The 17,375-nt window shown below is 42.0% G+C and overlaps 1 protein-coding gene across 1 annotated transcript in view; it reads left to right on the plus strand.

The window, feature by feature from the left end:
* The first annotated feature begins 512 nt into the window (after window positions 1-512).
* Window positions 513-17,375, plus strand: part of spire2 (spire-type actin nucleation factor 2) — a 60,135-nt gene continuing 43,272 nt past the window's right edge. Inside the window, exon 1 of the mRNA XM_026172629.1 lies at window positions 513-973. Coding sequence (XP_026028414.1) covers window positions 676-973 — 298 coding nt within the window. The 5' untranslated portion in view covers window positions 513-675. The remainder of the gene's footprint in view (window positions 974-17,375) is intronic.

Raw genomic sequence — 17,375 nt, forward strand, 5'->3', positions numbered from 1 at the left:
ATTAAAATCTAATGGTACATTTCTGTGTTCAAAATTCCATCAGTTTTAACAAGATCTCCAACACCATTGACTAAAATGCTGCCTCACAATTTCATCACTCCATCAGACCTGCCACTCATTTTTAGTCCAGTTCTGGGTAATCTGGAATACCTCAGCTATTTCCCTTCCTTAAGAAGAGCTTCTTGACTCCCACTTAGACTATTTCAGATGAGATTTCATTGAAGAGTAGATGGATCTGCTGAAGGGCCAGATGCAATGCATAGACATTCTTGGAAGCAAAATAAAACAAAATGAGATGTGACTATAGACGTTTATACAATATTGTACAGAAGAAAATAACTAAAAACTAACAGATCTTAATTGTATTGCTTATTTTCTTTTTACTTTATGCGCATAGGTCTTCTGATTGGCTTTTTACAAAACAAAACAAAAACCCTTTGAAACACCGGTTCCAAAATATTTTACTTTGAAAAGTTATTATTGTTTGAAAACGTGATCCGGAAACGCTGCGCTTCCGGTGGCGAAGTTGACGGCATCACTGCGATAACGAGGCGCAGCTGCGGTACTTGAAGACGTCTGAGCCGCGGACTGCACAGCAGACTGGGCCGTGAGACGGTCAGCATCAATGGCTCCGGTGCTTGCGGAGTAAAGAATGGGCTCCACGGCATCGCAGCCATGGCCAGATCCACTAACAGAAGCGGCGAGGATGGGGACCCACGGGTGACCGCCCCCACGGACCGCGACGCTTCCCGGGACCTGGCGGAGCCCCGGGAACTGTCTCTGGAGGAGGTGCTGAAGTCCTACGAGCAGCCCATCAACGAGGAGCAGGCATGGGCGGTGTGCTACCAGTGCTGCAGCGGGCTCAGGGTGCCCCGCCCGCCGGCAGGGAGAGTCAGCCGGGTGAAGGACCCGTCCTCCATCCTCCTCCACAGGGACGGAACCGTATCGTTACAGCGGGAGCAAGGATATGACGGTAGGAGAGGCGGCCGCGGTTACTCCCAACTTTCCGCTATCTTGATAACTAAAAGCAAGTGGGGAAAAAGTGCATTTTAACAGGATAGACCAGTTGCCAGAAGCAGCATGGCCTTTGCAGGTTTACCTGTCGTTAGTTTTAAATATTAAAACCCACTTTTGAATTCGGCGTAGTTTAATTTCCATTTTTGTAAAAAAAATTAATAAATAAATAAATAACCGCTTTTTTTCATCCGCACCGCAATGATTTCTCCCAGTAAACTACTCCGCCTCAGTGAGCAGCGCTTGTGTTTATATCCAGAAGTGTACTAAAGTGCTCCATGCTTTGTTCACAATAATAACGCGGAACTGAAGAGTGTCTAATATTGTTTCATATAGTATCATTATGTCGTATTTTATCTACCAGGAACACAAATCTAAAGCATTTTGTCCTAAGTTATTCGCATTTAATACAGAGTTTGGCTCACAACGTCTTGCTCAGTAACGGACGCCGCGGTGCTAACCTGTCCCGTCTCAAACAGCATCAATCCCTACACTGCTGACCCTCAGCTGGATTATTTGGTCATTTGCGCAACCCCGAGCTTCACTTACTCAAACTGCCTTTGTGTTTTTATATTTTACACCATCTAGATTTTGTCGCACTACTCGTGCCAGCAAGGATGACTCGTATTATGCCGGTAAATGATAAATTATTCATGGAGCACCGCTTTCCCCTAGCATCTCCTTATGCAAAGACTGTTTTGGAGACATCAAAGGGTGGCTAGAAGCCCAGAGGATTTTAGGCAGCCTTCCTCTTGTCCCCTCCGTGCTGAAATTAGCCCGTACCTGCATACCAACCTGCTGCATGTAAAGTATTTATGTCCTCACTGCAGCTCAAGAGGAGGCTGCTCGGAGACACTTAAGTCAAAACTCAATTTAATCCGAAATAGGCAAATTTGTGCTCAAACTTTTTTCACCTCTCACTCCAAAAATCTTATCTTAGGCAATGGCGACACAATATCTCCAGAAATTCATATTTTGTGCTTAAAGTCATGTCTGTAACCTGTTTATTTTGCAATTAGGCAAAATACAGCAAGGATATTTCTTGCCAGCAGCCCTGAGAGAAGATACTTTTACATTTTAACATATGACTGAGAAATGTGGGCAAAAGAAAAGAATATTGGATATCAAATCTCAGGAAAAACTGTGAAATGCTGAGTTCCTTTTTTGATAAAGTCTCCAGGTGAATATACAGTAGCAGCTGTTGTAACAGCTGTTCAGAGATCAAACAGGGAGGCTCTGTGTGCATGTTTGAGGATGGCACTTTACTTTTCTTTCTGCCATTTGTTCAAATGTCATATAACATGCTTATTAGTTAATCATGGGTCAGTCATGGTTCTGATGTTTACATGAGAAATGATCATAAAGAAAAAGTAAAGTTAATGTAACCTTTTTGAAAAACACAGCATTAATTTGCATAAAATGGTTACACTGTTTCAAGGAACACCTTTTAAATATGAGCTCATTACACCATCATCCTGAACTGTGACCTCAATAATAAACATAAAGTAGGATTATCGCTTTTTTTTATCAGATGTTATGGCAGTGCTGTTGGAGTGAACTGCTTTAGATTTAGAAGCTGTCATACAGGTGTGGGGAACGGGCAATCAGCGGAATGTGTCATAAATAATAAATAGTAAGCCAAACCCCTTGAACTGGTTGAAAATTGACTTCTAATGATTGTTACTGTGGACAGATCTTGATGACGAGGCATTAGAAGATGTGACTGCAGTAAAACAATAAGGGAGAAAACTTTTTAAGACAAGATTCCTCCTGTTGGTAATGGAGCTAACAAAATGCAGCGTGGTTACAACAGTAAAGAAGGGGGAAGGTAGAGTGTCTGACTAGGACTGGGCGATATATCGAGTTTTTAAAAAATATCGATATATTTTCATACGAGATATAAGATGTGACAATATTGTTTATATCGATATAGTCTATGTTACGTTATAATTATACTTGTGGAGCCGCAAGTTTGCCTCTCTTTTGTCCACTTTTGTCTCTATGCAACTTTACTCGGCCTCGCCTCTCCTTCACTGAACACAACTCCCCCTCCTCCCCCATCGCTTCACCTGCAGGCAACGACAAGATGGACACGGCAAATCTCTGTTAACGAGTTACCGCGAATCGCCCCCGTGCGTGGGGCTGGACTGCATCAACGTGTTAGCGAGCTAACCGCGCTAACGACATGCATGGCCTAAAATCCTTTCATTTTCTCAAAAATCGACTGTTCGCCTTATGTATGAATTCTGGGTGTGCTTACTGACCGCGAACCGATTTTAGGTGGTACACGGCGCTCAGCAATCTGTCAGTGAATGTTTTAGTTAGACTTTGGTGAGCTACGGAGCTGCACCGCTTGATGGATTGTCAGAGCATTACGGCTACCGTAGTCCGGAGCGTCGCAGAGTAATACGTACAGTGCTTCAACGTAATATTACCGTATTGTGTGTGTATAAGGACCATAAGAGACACGGTTACGAAGCAGATTTCAAACTCCAGGCTGTCAGTCACGCAGTAGAACTTGGGAACAGAGCAGCTGCGAAATCTGTCTTTGTTATTATGGTCAGGGTCTGTTAGTTTACATTTTGACTGCACAATTGTGAGCTTTTTGTTATGCACAAAAACAACATTGTTTTCTTTTATTTATGGAGCATTATTATTTAATAAATGCTGATAATTAATTTTTCAGTAATTTCTTCATGTACATCTGTGCCATAGGTGTCAAACTCTGGCCCGCGGGCCAAATTTGGCCCGGAGCCTAATTATTTGGCCCGCGAAGCCATACCAAATTACTATTAGAGCTGGCCTACTGGTATTATGCAGCTAATATATATATATTGTTTAGTATTAAGCTTTGCTAGTTCCATATTCAGTTTTTCAGCAAAACGTGTTTTAGTCCATAAGAAAAGATTCATTCTTATATCTGGAGGAATAAATATATTTCAATAAATATTAACGTTAGCCCGCGACTTTGTTCCAGTTTTGAATTTTGGCCCACTGTGTATTTGAGTTTGACACCCCTGATCTGCGCTGTATGTTAATAAAAGTGCCTGTGTGACATCTGGGACACAGCTTTGACTAAGAACTCTTTTTTTGTTCTTACCTTACGGCTTAAAAAAATATCGAGATATATATCATATATCGCCATCCAGCTAAAAAATATCGAGATATGAATTTTGGGTCACATCGCCCAGCCCTATGTCTGACCCATCGTTAGTTTTAAGTTTGATGTTGCAAAGTACAGGATTTGGCAGGCAGTGGACCAAACTACTGATAGGCATATAATGCATTGTTTTACATCTCTAATCTACAATAAGCACATGACTTTTCAATATTGTTATTTAGCAATACACAGTTATATTTACAATAGTTCACTGAGGAGGAAAACTATGTTTTTAATCAGAATAAGGGAATAAGGAGTCTTTTGGCCACCTCTCACTGCTTGACTCATATGACGGTGCAGCTTTTTGGCTTCAGGATAGACCAGCTAATCGAATCTCAAGGTGGGGCTGTTTTAGAAACTAAAGACGACCTGTGGCAACACTAGTGAGTCTAGAAGATTGTTAACTGTTGTTGTGATATGACGCTATATAAATACAAATAGATAAAATCTATGTCTGCAAAGGACAAAGCTGAAAATCAGTATTGGATATGATCCTTGAGGCCAACACTGCATCAAAAGCAGGCGTGATTCTGTCATGAAAATCACTGCATCGGCTCATGAACACTTACAGAAATCACTGACCATGAACATGGTTCACCAAGCTGTGTACAATGCAGGTTAGGTTTCTGCCATGCAAAGAAGAAGCCATATGGGAACATGAAGTGTCTTGTCTGGATCATGTTGTTTAAAATGGACATTCTGCGGTGAGACAAAATTTGAAATTCTCTTTGGAAAACATGGATACCACATTCTCCAGACTAAAGGGAGAAAGGCCATCCGGCTTGTTATCAACAATCATTTCAAAAGTGCATTAGTGCCTATAGAATTGTCAGCTTGCATATCTGGATAGCCATCATCAATCCTGAAAGATATAAACACATTTTAGAGCAACATGTGCTCCCATCTAGATGATGTCAGGTAGGGCTGCTCGATTATGGCAAAAATGATAATCACGATTATTTTCACTGAAATTGAGATCTCGATTATTTGACGATATTTATTTAACCCTTTAAGACCTACCATAGAACCAAGTCCGCCAGAGCTTATATTATTTTTTTTACATGCTGTAGTGCCATTTTTGGGAGCATTTCAAGTTGTTATACATAAATACAACTGTTATAGCCCATATTTTAATAATATGTATGCATTAAGTCCAAAGTAACTACATTAATAGCAAAAAAGTGCAATAAATCGTTTTTGGGTTTTTTTTACATATATTTCTACTTGGAGAAATTTAAGAGGTTTATCCCTCAAAACTTTAAATACAAAAAAATTGCAAAAAATAGTTTACAACAACAGGAAATTTATTTTGAGTGTCTTCATAGTTTTATTTTGGAGATAGAGCAATTTTTATATACTGCAGGAAAAACGAAAAACAATCCTGTGATACAAATTTGCAAAGAAAACAGCATGTGCATCAAAATAAACTATTTCCAGCAGTGCAATATGAGTCCTAAGCATCCCAGAAACTATTCAGAAAAGTCAAACATGACTTATAAAAACACCAGTATAGGATTTTAAGGCCTACAAGTAAAAAACTACATTTTCCGCGAAAATGACGTCACTTCCGGTTTCGGGCAGGAAATGGCGGATATGCGATAGTTCGCGTTGACGTCTTTTTCAATGTCGGAAGTGTTACGAACAGCTGATCAGATCGGCAAAGCGTGTTTCTGGAGTATTATGTTTTTGTTCCTGCAAGCGCTTTTTATGCAATTTTTGCAAAGCTTTATGTGGAAGGAAACCGTGACCGAGGATAAGCTGATGGCATAAGATGTAAGTACAACTCCTCTGGTTTCATATGCAAAAAAAATTATTGCGCTAGCTTACGCGGTTCAGGTTCTACAGGGATTTAAAAATAGTTACACAAAACGGAGCGTGCTGCTCTGACCGGCTTTAAAGGGTTAACAATAACAATGTATTGAATAACGACTTTAAAAAATAATATAAAATAGTGTGCAAATACTGATAACAGTGCAAATGTTTGCAGTATAAGGAATAAATGAAAAATGTAAAGATCTATGTTTAGTGAACTTTGCAGTGTTGCTCTGTGGTGCAGCTATGACACCGTAGCAAAGTTTACACTATGTCTACTTGATCCACGTCTGACTCCGCGAACCCATAATGTTTCCACACCACTGAAGTTTTTTTTACCTCTCTTTTCAACCAACAGCAGTCACTCTCCTCTCCAAATAACTTCTGCTTAGCTTTCCGAGCTTCCCTCGGGTCCTCTTAATTGTTGTGACGCGTGTTCGAAACGCAGAGAGGTGCGCTCGATTTGCTGCACAGTGGTAAACTTGACTTTTTAGAGTTTTTTCTTTTCTTTTCTTGAAATGGGGAATTTTTCGGTTTAAACTTATGTTTTCTATGTTCTGTTTCTTTTAATAAAAATATGAGTTTATGAGATCTGCACATCACTTTATTTTGTTTTTATTTTACACAACAGCAGTTCAAACTTTGGCATCATGAACCCTCAGATGTTTAGCTCCCATTAACTGAGAGCTGGCTATCCTTGCAGCCTGTGTTGGTTTACGCTCTGCTAGTCCATAAGTAAACGGTCCAAATCAAAGCAGTGATGCAAATCCCTAAACCAGCATGAGGTGGTGAGTTTATTATAGTCTGTCTGCATTATTAATGCAGCTCGTTGGCTACAGGGACATTTTCCTTTCTTTATGTGGCCGTATTCACCCAGAACAGCATACTACACCATCTGAAGTCCAAACTTTACTTTGTAATACTGCCCTTCAGACGTGGAAAGCTGCAGCAAAGCATCCTGACTACATTATAGTCCCATCTCCATGCTTGGCAATTACTGTCATGTTGTTGTTGCTGCTGCTTTTGTTTTACTCCAGATGTAATGAGGCCTCTGACATCTAATCTGTTTCACTATTAACTCTTCTGTCAAAATTTAGATGACAAAATTTACTTGATATTCTTTTTTTTTTCTTTCTGCAATATACAAGAAAATGTCAAAAACAAACTGCTTTGATTTCTGAGAGGTTTAGTTTGTTTTATGTATTTCAATAGTCACCTGATTCCTTGACTGTGAAAAGTGTTTGGTTTTAATTTGATGGGTAATTTATGTGGGCGTAATTTAAGTAATCTACCTCTTTGCTTTTAGCACTGTCAAATTGTTTCCATTTTATTTCTTTCGGGTAAATGTCAGCCTGTTATTTGCTCGTTGAGTAAGTTGTGTGTAAATGTCATTTTATACTTTGATATCAGATATTTGATATATTTGATATATACTTTGATATTCAGCTCTATATATCATTTACATTTATCTTTTGAAATACATTTTGAGAAGCAGTGACTGGGATGCCTCCTAGGTGAGGTGATTTGGGCATGCCCAGCTAAGAGCAGACTACAAGGGAGACAGAGGGTTCACTTGAGAGATTATGTCTCTGGCTGGCTTTTATGGCCTCGGTGTTCCCCAGAGGAACTACAGGCGGTGACTGGGGAGAGGAGAGGTGTGGACATCTCTGCTAAGACTGCAGCCCTCGCGAATTATACTTGGATAACCATGGATGGAACAGTGAAGAACACTGATCACTGAATGGTTTTCAGAGGCATTATTGTGCCTATGTGATGATTTCCTTGAAGAATTATGTATATTTTTTGTGCAGTGCTATCCGAGGGCCCAACCTTGTCTGCATTCCCTATAGTTGAATGGGACATAATTAAATAAATTATACAATCCTCAAATTGTTTGCAGTTGTACATTGAGACACATTACAACTAAAATGTGGCACTATTTACTCACACAGTCTTCCCGATCCCAAACCCTTCCTATTCCTTACCTGTCAAAGATGCAGTCTATCTGGAAACAACAAAGTTTGCTTGTTTGTCAGTTTCTTTTTCTAACATTAAACTACTTTTCCAGTGTTCTTTCCTTTCCTACCTTTTCTGAAACCTATCACTGGATTCAATTTATTATGAGTAGTGTATTTAGGAAGAAAAGAAACCAATAAAATACCTCTTTCAGCAGCTCATATGTGATCATCACCCCAACTTCTTGTAGTTTGTAGTTGAAATACTCTGCATTCCTTTCAACTAACCCCACACCCCACTCTGGGACCTAAAATTACACCTGGACTTAAGAACCACTGCCTTCAAATATTTGGCCCCAGTAAATGGAAATTGTGATTTTGTCATCTTCTCTGTGTTGCCTTGAAAACTTGAGGTTTGTTCTTGACCTTAAACTCAATCACTTAAAAACAGGAATGTCAGTTTAGTAGCTGTTCGGGAGATTTTTATCTTCATTAGTCAAACTCTCTTTCCAGAACGAGCTGATTCACCTTGAGACAGGGAAAACTGGTGAAATCCAATAGAAAGCTATTTGGATTTGATGAATCCGATGCCTGCCAGACACAAGAAAAAATAGTTGAGCTAAAGAACATTGTCTCTGAACTGATCTGCTTTGATAGTCTGACTGTTTTACCTGCTTCTGTGTGCTGGAAATATAAATGCACAGTAACGTTAGCATTCACGGCACATGGCCTCAGCTGTCTCAAATAACAATTTCCTGGAAATCTAAACCCCATCAGGTAGTGCGGCAATCTGCAGAGGAGGAGGTTAATGTGAATCCTGATATGAACTCAGACTGATGTTGTGCTACACAGCATTTTAATGTAAACACACACCTGATGTAAAAAAAAACCTGAGACAGTGAGACTGCAACGGAGGAAAACATCCTCGCTGATATGCTGCAAATTCACTCTGTTTATCAAATTCAGTTCTGACATCTGATACGAACAGTGAGAGGAAAATTAAAACCTGCTTCCCTCTCCTGACCTCGACCTTTAGTTGAAACGTCATTGATGGCTCCTGTTGGTGAGATGAGCTGTTGCACCTACTATCCCTGCAGAAGCACAAATCTAAAGTGAAACACCCAGAAGATGAACTGACTCATGGTACTGCAGCAAGCTGATGTCAGACTGAAATGTTCTTTTCCAAATGCATGAGGAGTGTTCATGAACCAGCTGCCATCTGGAACGCAGTTATTGCTGACATGTTGGGGAGAGCTCTGCAGTTTGGGTGGAAAATTCTTGTTTGGCTTATTATAATTGTGCTGGCAGATATCTTAGTTACAGCTTGAAGTTCTTTTGAATTGAGTAGCAAGAGTGTGAGATTGTAAGAATATAAGTATGTTTTTGGTAACTTCTGCATCTGATTCTGGTCAAAAGCTTCTGCACTCTCGTCATGGACTCGTAGTCCATATCCATTGCCCAATCGACAGGAATCAAATGGGCATAATTTCCTCTGGAGGCAACACAGCCCCAGAGCATGATGCTACCACCACTGTGCTTAACGGTTTAACGGTGTAGTTTTTTCTAAACACACAGTGTATTTTTAACATTTAAGGTAGTTTTAATGTCAATTTTAATTTTAATTGTAGTTTAACACACACACATGTATATTTATACAGAGATGGGCAGTAACGCGTTAAAAGTAACGCATTACTGTAATCCGATTACTTACTATTGCAAAAAAACTAATTAGATCACGGTTTCCCATAAGCAGGCTCCGTTACCGCTTCACTAAACTGTGATTTTGTTTGTTTGTGAGTGTCTCAAATAAGGCTGCCACGAATGATTATTTTGATAGTTGACTAGTCACCAATTATTTTTACGATTAGTCGACTAGTCAGATCATGCATCCATTGGACGTGAAACGTATCGCTTATTGCACCAGCATGCATCTGCCCTTATAGAGATAGAAAATGTGACGTCATTTCCGGGGTAAAACCGCAAAGGATTGTTGGTACAAGTGGCAGTGGTACTAGCGCGCATGGATTATTACAAGACAACAGTCACACAGAGATAAACAGAAACACAAAGAATGGCAATAAGTTGTTTTTTTATTTACTGCCATAGCCGGTAGCATGAGAGACGCGGGAAGCCGACGGGTAAAGAGATCGGTTTTTATCAGATTCCGTCGTGGAAGACAAATTGTTCAGGTCATGTTTCCGAAGTCACAAAGAGGTGATGGATGGCCTGGATTGCAACTATTCGAAGACCAAATATAATGTTCCAGAACACTCCAACTCACATGTTAGTCTGCTCCAAGCATTTCCACGAAGGTAAGTCTTTTGTTGTAATTAATACGTAATTTATCATAACATAATTGTTGCTGTAGGTTACAAATAAGTCTTGTATTGATTTGAACTGAATTCGTTGCGCTATGCTGCTTTGTTCACTGTGGCTTTGCGGGCTAATGTTTGTTGTGTTTTGTAGGCAAACCAGCCTACAAAATGCTGGAATGCAATCCAGACCGGGCACCCTCTATCAACCTGGGTCATACCGAGTTTAAAGCACTACCACAGCGAGATTTGATCGGTTAAGAAGCAATCAAGTGATGAATAACTGTTTTCCAGTATGTTGTTTTGAAATGGTTTTCTTTGTTTCTTTTGCAGTGCTGATTTGTTTTTCACCAAAGCAGCTAATAAAGCATAATGGAATACAATTTTGCCTCTTTCTTTTAAGATTCTATAATAAAATGAAACAATAATGCCAGTTATATATAAAGACAATAAATTTAATTAATTATTAATGTTGTGTAATACTACAACCTGAAAAGACAAATAGATTGCGTTGGCCTGTACAGGAGACAAAGAAAAAATTTTAACAACAGCTGTGAAATGAAATAGTCTAAATCAGAAAATAGATACACCAAAGTAAACTGGACCTGGGCTCTTTGCAGGGAAGTTACTAAACATTTCGTGAGCCCAACACTCACACTTAGGACCATATCATTATAAATATGAGCGTGATGAAAGTTGGGCAGCACGCTAACGTCTTTAGTCCACTCTGTATGCTCGTATGGGTCTGACCCTTTCACTCCTTAGATTTTTTTCCTCGTACCTTTTTTTTTGCCTTTTTACGGACTTGCTGTGTTCTCCTTCGTTTTGTACAGAACTGTTTTGGGGGCAAATAAAATGCAAGTAGGGATTAAAACCGCAGAATTAATGATTACCGGTGCTGGAAATGCTAGCACTCGATGCAGTGTTTTGATTTTGCTGCCACTCGTACCTACAATGCAATGCACGAAAGTCACATGGTCTGTCGATCTCCATATAACTATCATTAGCTTACAACTCGAAGTGCTTAAGGTATGTGCCAACTAAAAATAAAGAGCAGATTATAGTTTATTGAACTTTTAATGAAATTTGCCGATTGTCTCGGTGGAATTTAATAAATGCAGCCGTCTGCTCTTTGCTATCTAAAATATAACAGGACACTGGAGTAAATTCTCGACCATCTCATACTTCTGTTTAATCAGTTTTCTGTTTGACGTTTATTCAGCTGTGTGAAAACAATAACTTTAATCTCAGCCAAATCGATTTACTCAGGAACAAATAAAATTCTGAAAAAAAGCCAAACTATAACATTTTTAAGTTATCTAAGTGACTTATATATCATGTTTAACCTGAGTAGTGAAAGACCGCAGGGGTTTTGAAAACAATGTGCCGGGTATTTGCTGTTCTCACGGGCTCTAGTGAGCCTTGACCACCTGGTCAGCTGTTGAGCTGGTGGGTAACAGACGTCTCCGTAAACGTTGAAGCACTTTTGCAAATATGTAATGTCTTGATAAATCGAGCAGATATTTGAAGTTTACACAGCTACATTTTGCCTGAAAATACCTGAAAAGTTTATTTTGTGACCCAGAAAGAGTAATGTTAAAACTAAGTAGCAGTCGCCATTGTTGGAAACTGGAATTGGCTGGGTCGCACTCTGAATTCTAGGATAGGTTGGGCCATGAAGAACACACCCGACCCATCCTTCAAATCTGGGCAAATGAAGGATGCATTTGGAGGAGTCTTTGAATTTGGACAGCCTTTGTCGCGTCGCTCCTCCAAAGGATGCGAACCCTGAATTTGGACACAGCTATTATATCAGAGACTGCTTCTTCTACTTCTTCTTCTTCTTCTTTGGCGTTTAACGGCAGCTGGCATCCTTGTAGATGCATTGCTGCCATCTTCTGTTTCAGTCTGTTATTACACTCTTAAATCCTGCTACATATTCCTGGGTCTGGATCTTACGAAGCTTCAAACGACGCGTTGACTATTAAATTAGTCGTCTACGATTTTGATAGTCGACGTAATCGTGAGTAGTCAACTAATCGTGGCAGCCCTAATCTCATAACTATATATATGTGTATATATATATGTATATACAGTGGCTTGCAAAAGTATTCGGCCCCCTTGAACATTTCCACATTTTGTCACATTACTACGGTGGCCCCTAGAGACAAAACACTTGCAAACTCCAAAACACGTGCAAACTCCAAAACACTTGCAAAATCCAAAACACATGCAAACCCCAAAACACATGCAAATTCCAAAACACGTACAAACTCCAAAACACGTACAAACTCCAAAACACTTGCAAAATCCAAAACACATGCAAACCCCAAAACACATGCAAATTCCAAAACACAACGGAAGTGCTCCAGGACGCTAGGGGCAGTGTTGAGCTTTTGTTACCTAGTAACTACACAAGCCAGGAAGTACCAATGACCGGATTTGGGGTCTGCAGCCTTAAAGGCTGCATTTTAAGGCCGATTACGTCACAATGACACGACGAAGGCTGTCCCAATTCAAAGGCTGCTCGAAATGCGGCCCTCAAATGCGTCCTTAATTTCCCTGAATTTTAAGGATTGGTCGGTGTAGCCTTCATGGCCCAACATATCCCAGACTTCATAGCGCAGCGGTGGTGTGGATAATTTTGCCGAAAAAAAACGGCGGAAGCGGAGCGGACGAAGAGTAAACTTTCAGAAGTAAGTCGTGAATATTATGTCACTTATTTATGCGCAAATGTTTTTATAATGAAGAACATTAAAACATTAGTGTTGGCCACATGTCAGGAAAGTTATGTGACATTAGCGACGTTTGTACTAACTTGGTTTTAAAGCCTTTACTTCAAAATATACGCCGTTCAATAGTTGACTTTAATCTTACAGAGATTGTGATGATTTTATGGATAATTAAAGTCAGTCATATATCCACAAACACAACAAGCTGAAAGTCAGTGAATGCTGCTCGGTTTGCAGTCCTGAATATCACGGCACAAGCAGGATTCACTGCACTGTTAATGGTAGCTATGTTATATTGCTGCCTCTGTTCAGTGGTGTCGAGCCAAACGGACTTTAACGTGTGTTTGAACGAGCTGACAGTTCACTCGTTAAGCTGAAAGAAAGATGCTTTAATCACAGGAGTCACACATGTGTCCACTGTACCATCTGGGAACTCTTTCTGTTTCGTAATAACACAAACTAAATCCTCCTTCTTTTGTGCTGTTTTGTAGCAGTGTGTACACCTGAGACTGTCACCTGTCTGTCTGTCCTGCACTCTCTCTCTGTTGATTGTGTAAAAAAGGAAGAACATGTATTTATAAGTTACACTTGTGTTTGAATCCTGCAGCTTATCACACATTTGATTTCTATGTGTGACACCTGCAAGTGTCCAGAGTGAGGACAGACTGAGGGACCCACTGCTGCACATCATCTGTGAGGCTTTGCACCCCTGATGATCCACCAGGACAAACTCAGCAGTGTGTGAGGAAGAGGAGGAGGAAGAACCAGCAGCAGCTGACAGATGGAGAGAATAGACAGACTGTTCCCTGTTTGTGAAGGACTGATAAAAAAGTTTAACATAACTTATTGTCTGTCCTGAAACAGTCTTATTAGGTAATGTTCAAATAATTTTATCATTCCAGTGTTTTCAGTGTGGGAGAAAGTACTCAGGGCCTTTAAGTTACACACTATGAAAGGCAGCAACAAGTTTAATGTTCAGAAAAATAAAGTATGTATCAGCAGCAGAATAGAGCTAAAAATAAATGTTTGTTTCACTTCTATGAAGCTTTGAGTATTTTGGATTAGTAGCACTGCTGTGTTTGTTGCATCATATTGCTGTAATTGTTTATTTGCTTTATATATTCTGAGGTAAGTTGATCTGTAGTGTTACATCATATTCTATAAGGATGTTATGTGTTTGTATACCTTCTGCCCAGTTTGACCCATTTAGTAGAAGTCCGCCTGTTTAAGGCTCTGATATCTATTCTGTATGACTTAAAGCAGTTATGACATGGTCTGATTTTCTCACCCAATAAAGGAATATTTAATGTATCAGTCTACTCTTCATTTTATCAGAAACAGTTATCACAGCTTGTACATTTTCTTTTTACACATGTATGTAAGCATTGAGCCAAATTTAGTAATGCCAACATACTGAAGGAACAACATTTGTCTCTTATATATGATACACCTATATATGCACTGTCAATATACATTTTGAACCAGCTGCAGACGTCAGAGTAACACCTGACTGACCCCCACATAAAGTGCTTAACAGTAGTCCACAGGGGAAGAAATAAAAGCATGGATCACGGTTTCAAAGTGCTGCCTAGAAAGAAAAGATTTTACTCTTGCCAGTCGCCTTAAATGATAAAAACTGGACTGGTCCAACTTAAAACCAAGGGCAGTAACAACAGGTTTAAAATAAACTTCCAGGGGTTCCAAATCAAAAGAAGAGGACTCACAGGGGCCACTGGGTCCAAACACCAACAAATCTGTTTTCTTTTCATTCAAATTTAAAAAGTTTGGAGCCAACCAAGCTTTAATGTCATCTAGGCATGTCAAGAGAGGTTTTATTCAGATGCCATCCTTCTGCTTCAGTGGCAAATAAATTTGGCAGTCATTCGTATATACTTGTCTTTGAGTGAAGATTTAAGGTGATAAGACATGTAAATAACTGCAACTTGAATCTGTACTGAAGCTCAGTATTTGACACAGAGTTCATGTTCACTGCTGTAATAGCTAATAATGACTAATATAATAACTATAATATTGGCCATATTATATTTACATTACCAAAGTGATATGACTTTAGTCTCATGAACAACATTAGCTAATTGTTATCCATCCATCCATCCATCTTCATCCGCTTTGTCCGGGGCCGGGTCGCGAGGGCAGCAGCCTAAGCAAAGAGGCCCAGACCTCCCTCTCCCCAGCCACCTCCTCCAGCTTATCCGGGGGAATACCAAGGCGTTCCCAGGCCAGCCGAGAGATATAATCTCTCCAGCGTGTCCTGGGTCTGCCCCGGGGCCATGTGGGACATGCCTGGAACACCTCACCCAGGAGGCGCCCAGGGGGCATCCTTGTCAGATGCCCGAACCACCTCAGCTGGCTCCTTTCGATGTGGAGCAGCAGCTGCTCTACTCTGAGCCCCTCCCGGATGGCCGAACTTCTCACCCTATCTCTAAGGGAGAGGCCAGCCACCCTTCGGAGGAAGCTCATTTCTGCCGCTTGTATCCGCGATCTCGTTCTTTCGGTCACTACCCACAGCTCGTGGCCATAGGTGAGGGTAGGGACGTAGATCGACCGGTAAATTGAGAGCTTCGCTTTTACACTCAGCTCCCTCTTCACCACGACGGACCGGTGCAGCGTCCGCATTACTGCAGCTGCAGCCCCAATCCGTCTGTCGATCTCCGGCTCCCTTCTCCCATCACTCGCGAACAAGACCCCGAGATACTTGAACTCCTCCACTTGGGGCAGGAACTCATCCCCGACCCGGAGTGGGCACTCCACCCTTTTCCGGCTGAGAACCATGGCCTCAGATTTGGAGGTGCTGATCCTCATTCCCGCTGCTTCACACTCGGCTGCGAACCGTTCCAGTGCGAGCTGGAGGCCCTCACCCGATGAAGCCAACAGAACCACATCATCTGCAAAAATCAGAGATGAGATTCTGAGGTCACCAAAGCGAAAGCCCTCCGCCACTTGGCTGCGCCTAGAAATCCTGTCCATAAAAATTATGAACAGAACCGGAGACAAAGGGCAGCCCTGGCGGAGCCCATCACCCACCAGGAACGAGTCCGACTTATTGCCGGCAATGCGAACCAAGCTCTTGCAACGGTTGTATAGGGATCGAATGGCCCGTAGCAATGGGCCAGACACCCCATATTCCCGCAACACCTCCCACAGGACACCCCGAGGGACACGGTCGAATGCCTTCTCCAAGTCCACAAAACACATGTAGACTGGTTGGGCAAACTCCCATGCACCCTCAAGTATCCTGGAGAGGATAAAGAGCTGGTCCAGTGTTCCGCGACCAGGACGAAAACCGCATTGTTCCTCCTGTATCCGAGGTTCGACTAACGGACGAACTCTCCTTTCCAGCACCCTGGCATAGACTTTCCCAGGGAGGCTGAGGAGTGTGATCCCCCTGTAGTTGGAACACACCCTCCGGTCCCCTTTCTTAAAGATGGGGACCACCACCCCGGTCTGCCAGTCCACAGGTACTGCCCTTGATCTCCACGCAACATTGCAGAGGCGTGTCAACCAGGACAGCCCTACAACGTCCAGAGCCTTCAGGAACTCGGGGCGGACCTCATCAACACCAGGGGCTCTGCCACCAAGGAGTTGTTTAACTGCCTCAGTGACCTCGCCCCCGGAAATTGGCGGGTCATTCCCCTCATCCCCAGACTCTGCTTCCTCCTCGGAAGACGTGTCAGTGGGATTAAGGAGGTCCTCGAAGTATTCCTTCCACCGCCTGACAATTTTCTCAGTCGACGTCAGCAGCGCTCCGCCAGCACTATACACAGTGCAGGTAGAGCACCGCTTTCCCCTCCTGAGACGTCTGACGGTTTGCCAGAATCTCTTCGAGGCAGTCCGAAAGTCTTTTTCCATGGCCTCTCCGAACTCCTCCCACACCCGAGTTTTTGCTTCAGCCACTGCCTGAGCCGCATTCCGCTTGGCCTGTCGATACCTGTCGGCTGCCTCCGGAGTCCCACAGGCTAACCAAGCCCGATAGGACTCCTTCTTCACCCTGGTGGCTCCCTTCACCTCTGGAGTCCACCATTTGGTTCGGGGATTACCACCACGGCAGGCACCAACCACCTTGCGGCCGCAGCTCAATGCAGCAGCTTCGGCAATGGAGACGCTGAACATGGTCCATTCGGACTCAATGTCCCCAGTCTCCCTCGGAATGCTGTTGAAGCTCTGCCGGAGGTGTGCGTTGAAGATCTCGCGGACTGGGGCCTCTGCTAGACGTTCCCAGCACACCCTCACTATGCGTTTAGGTGCACCAGGTCTGTCCAGCGTCCTCCCCCGCCACCTGATCCAACTCACCACCAGGTGGTGATCAGTTGACAGTTCAGCCCCTCTCTTTACCCGAGTGTCCAGAACATATGGTCGCAGGTCTGCTGAT

The sequence above is a fragment of the Astatotilapia calliptera genome, chromosome 7, assembly GCF_900246225.1.
Source record: "Astatotilapia calliptera chromosome 7, fAstCal1.2, whole genome shotgun sequence".
NCBI classification, from domain to species: domain Eukaryota; kingdom Metazoa; phylum Chordata; class Actinopteri; order Cichliformes; family Cichlidae; genus Astatotilapia; species Astatotilapia calliptera.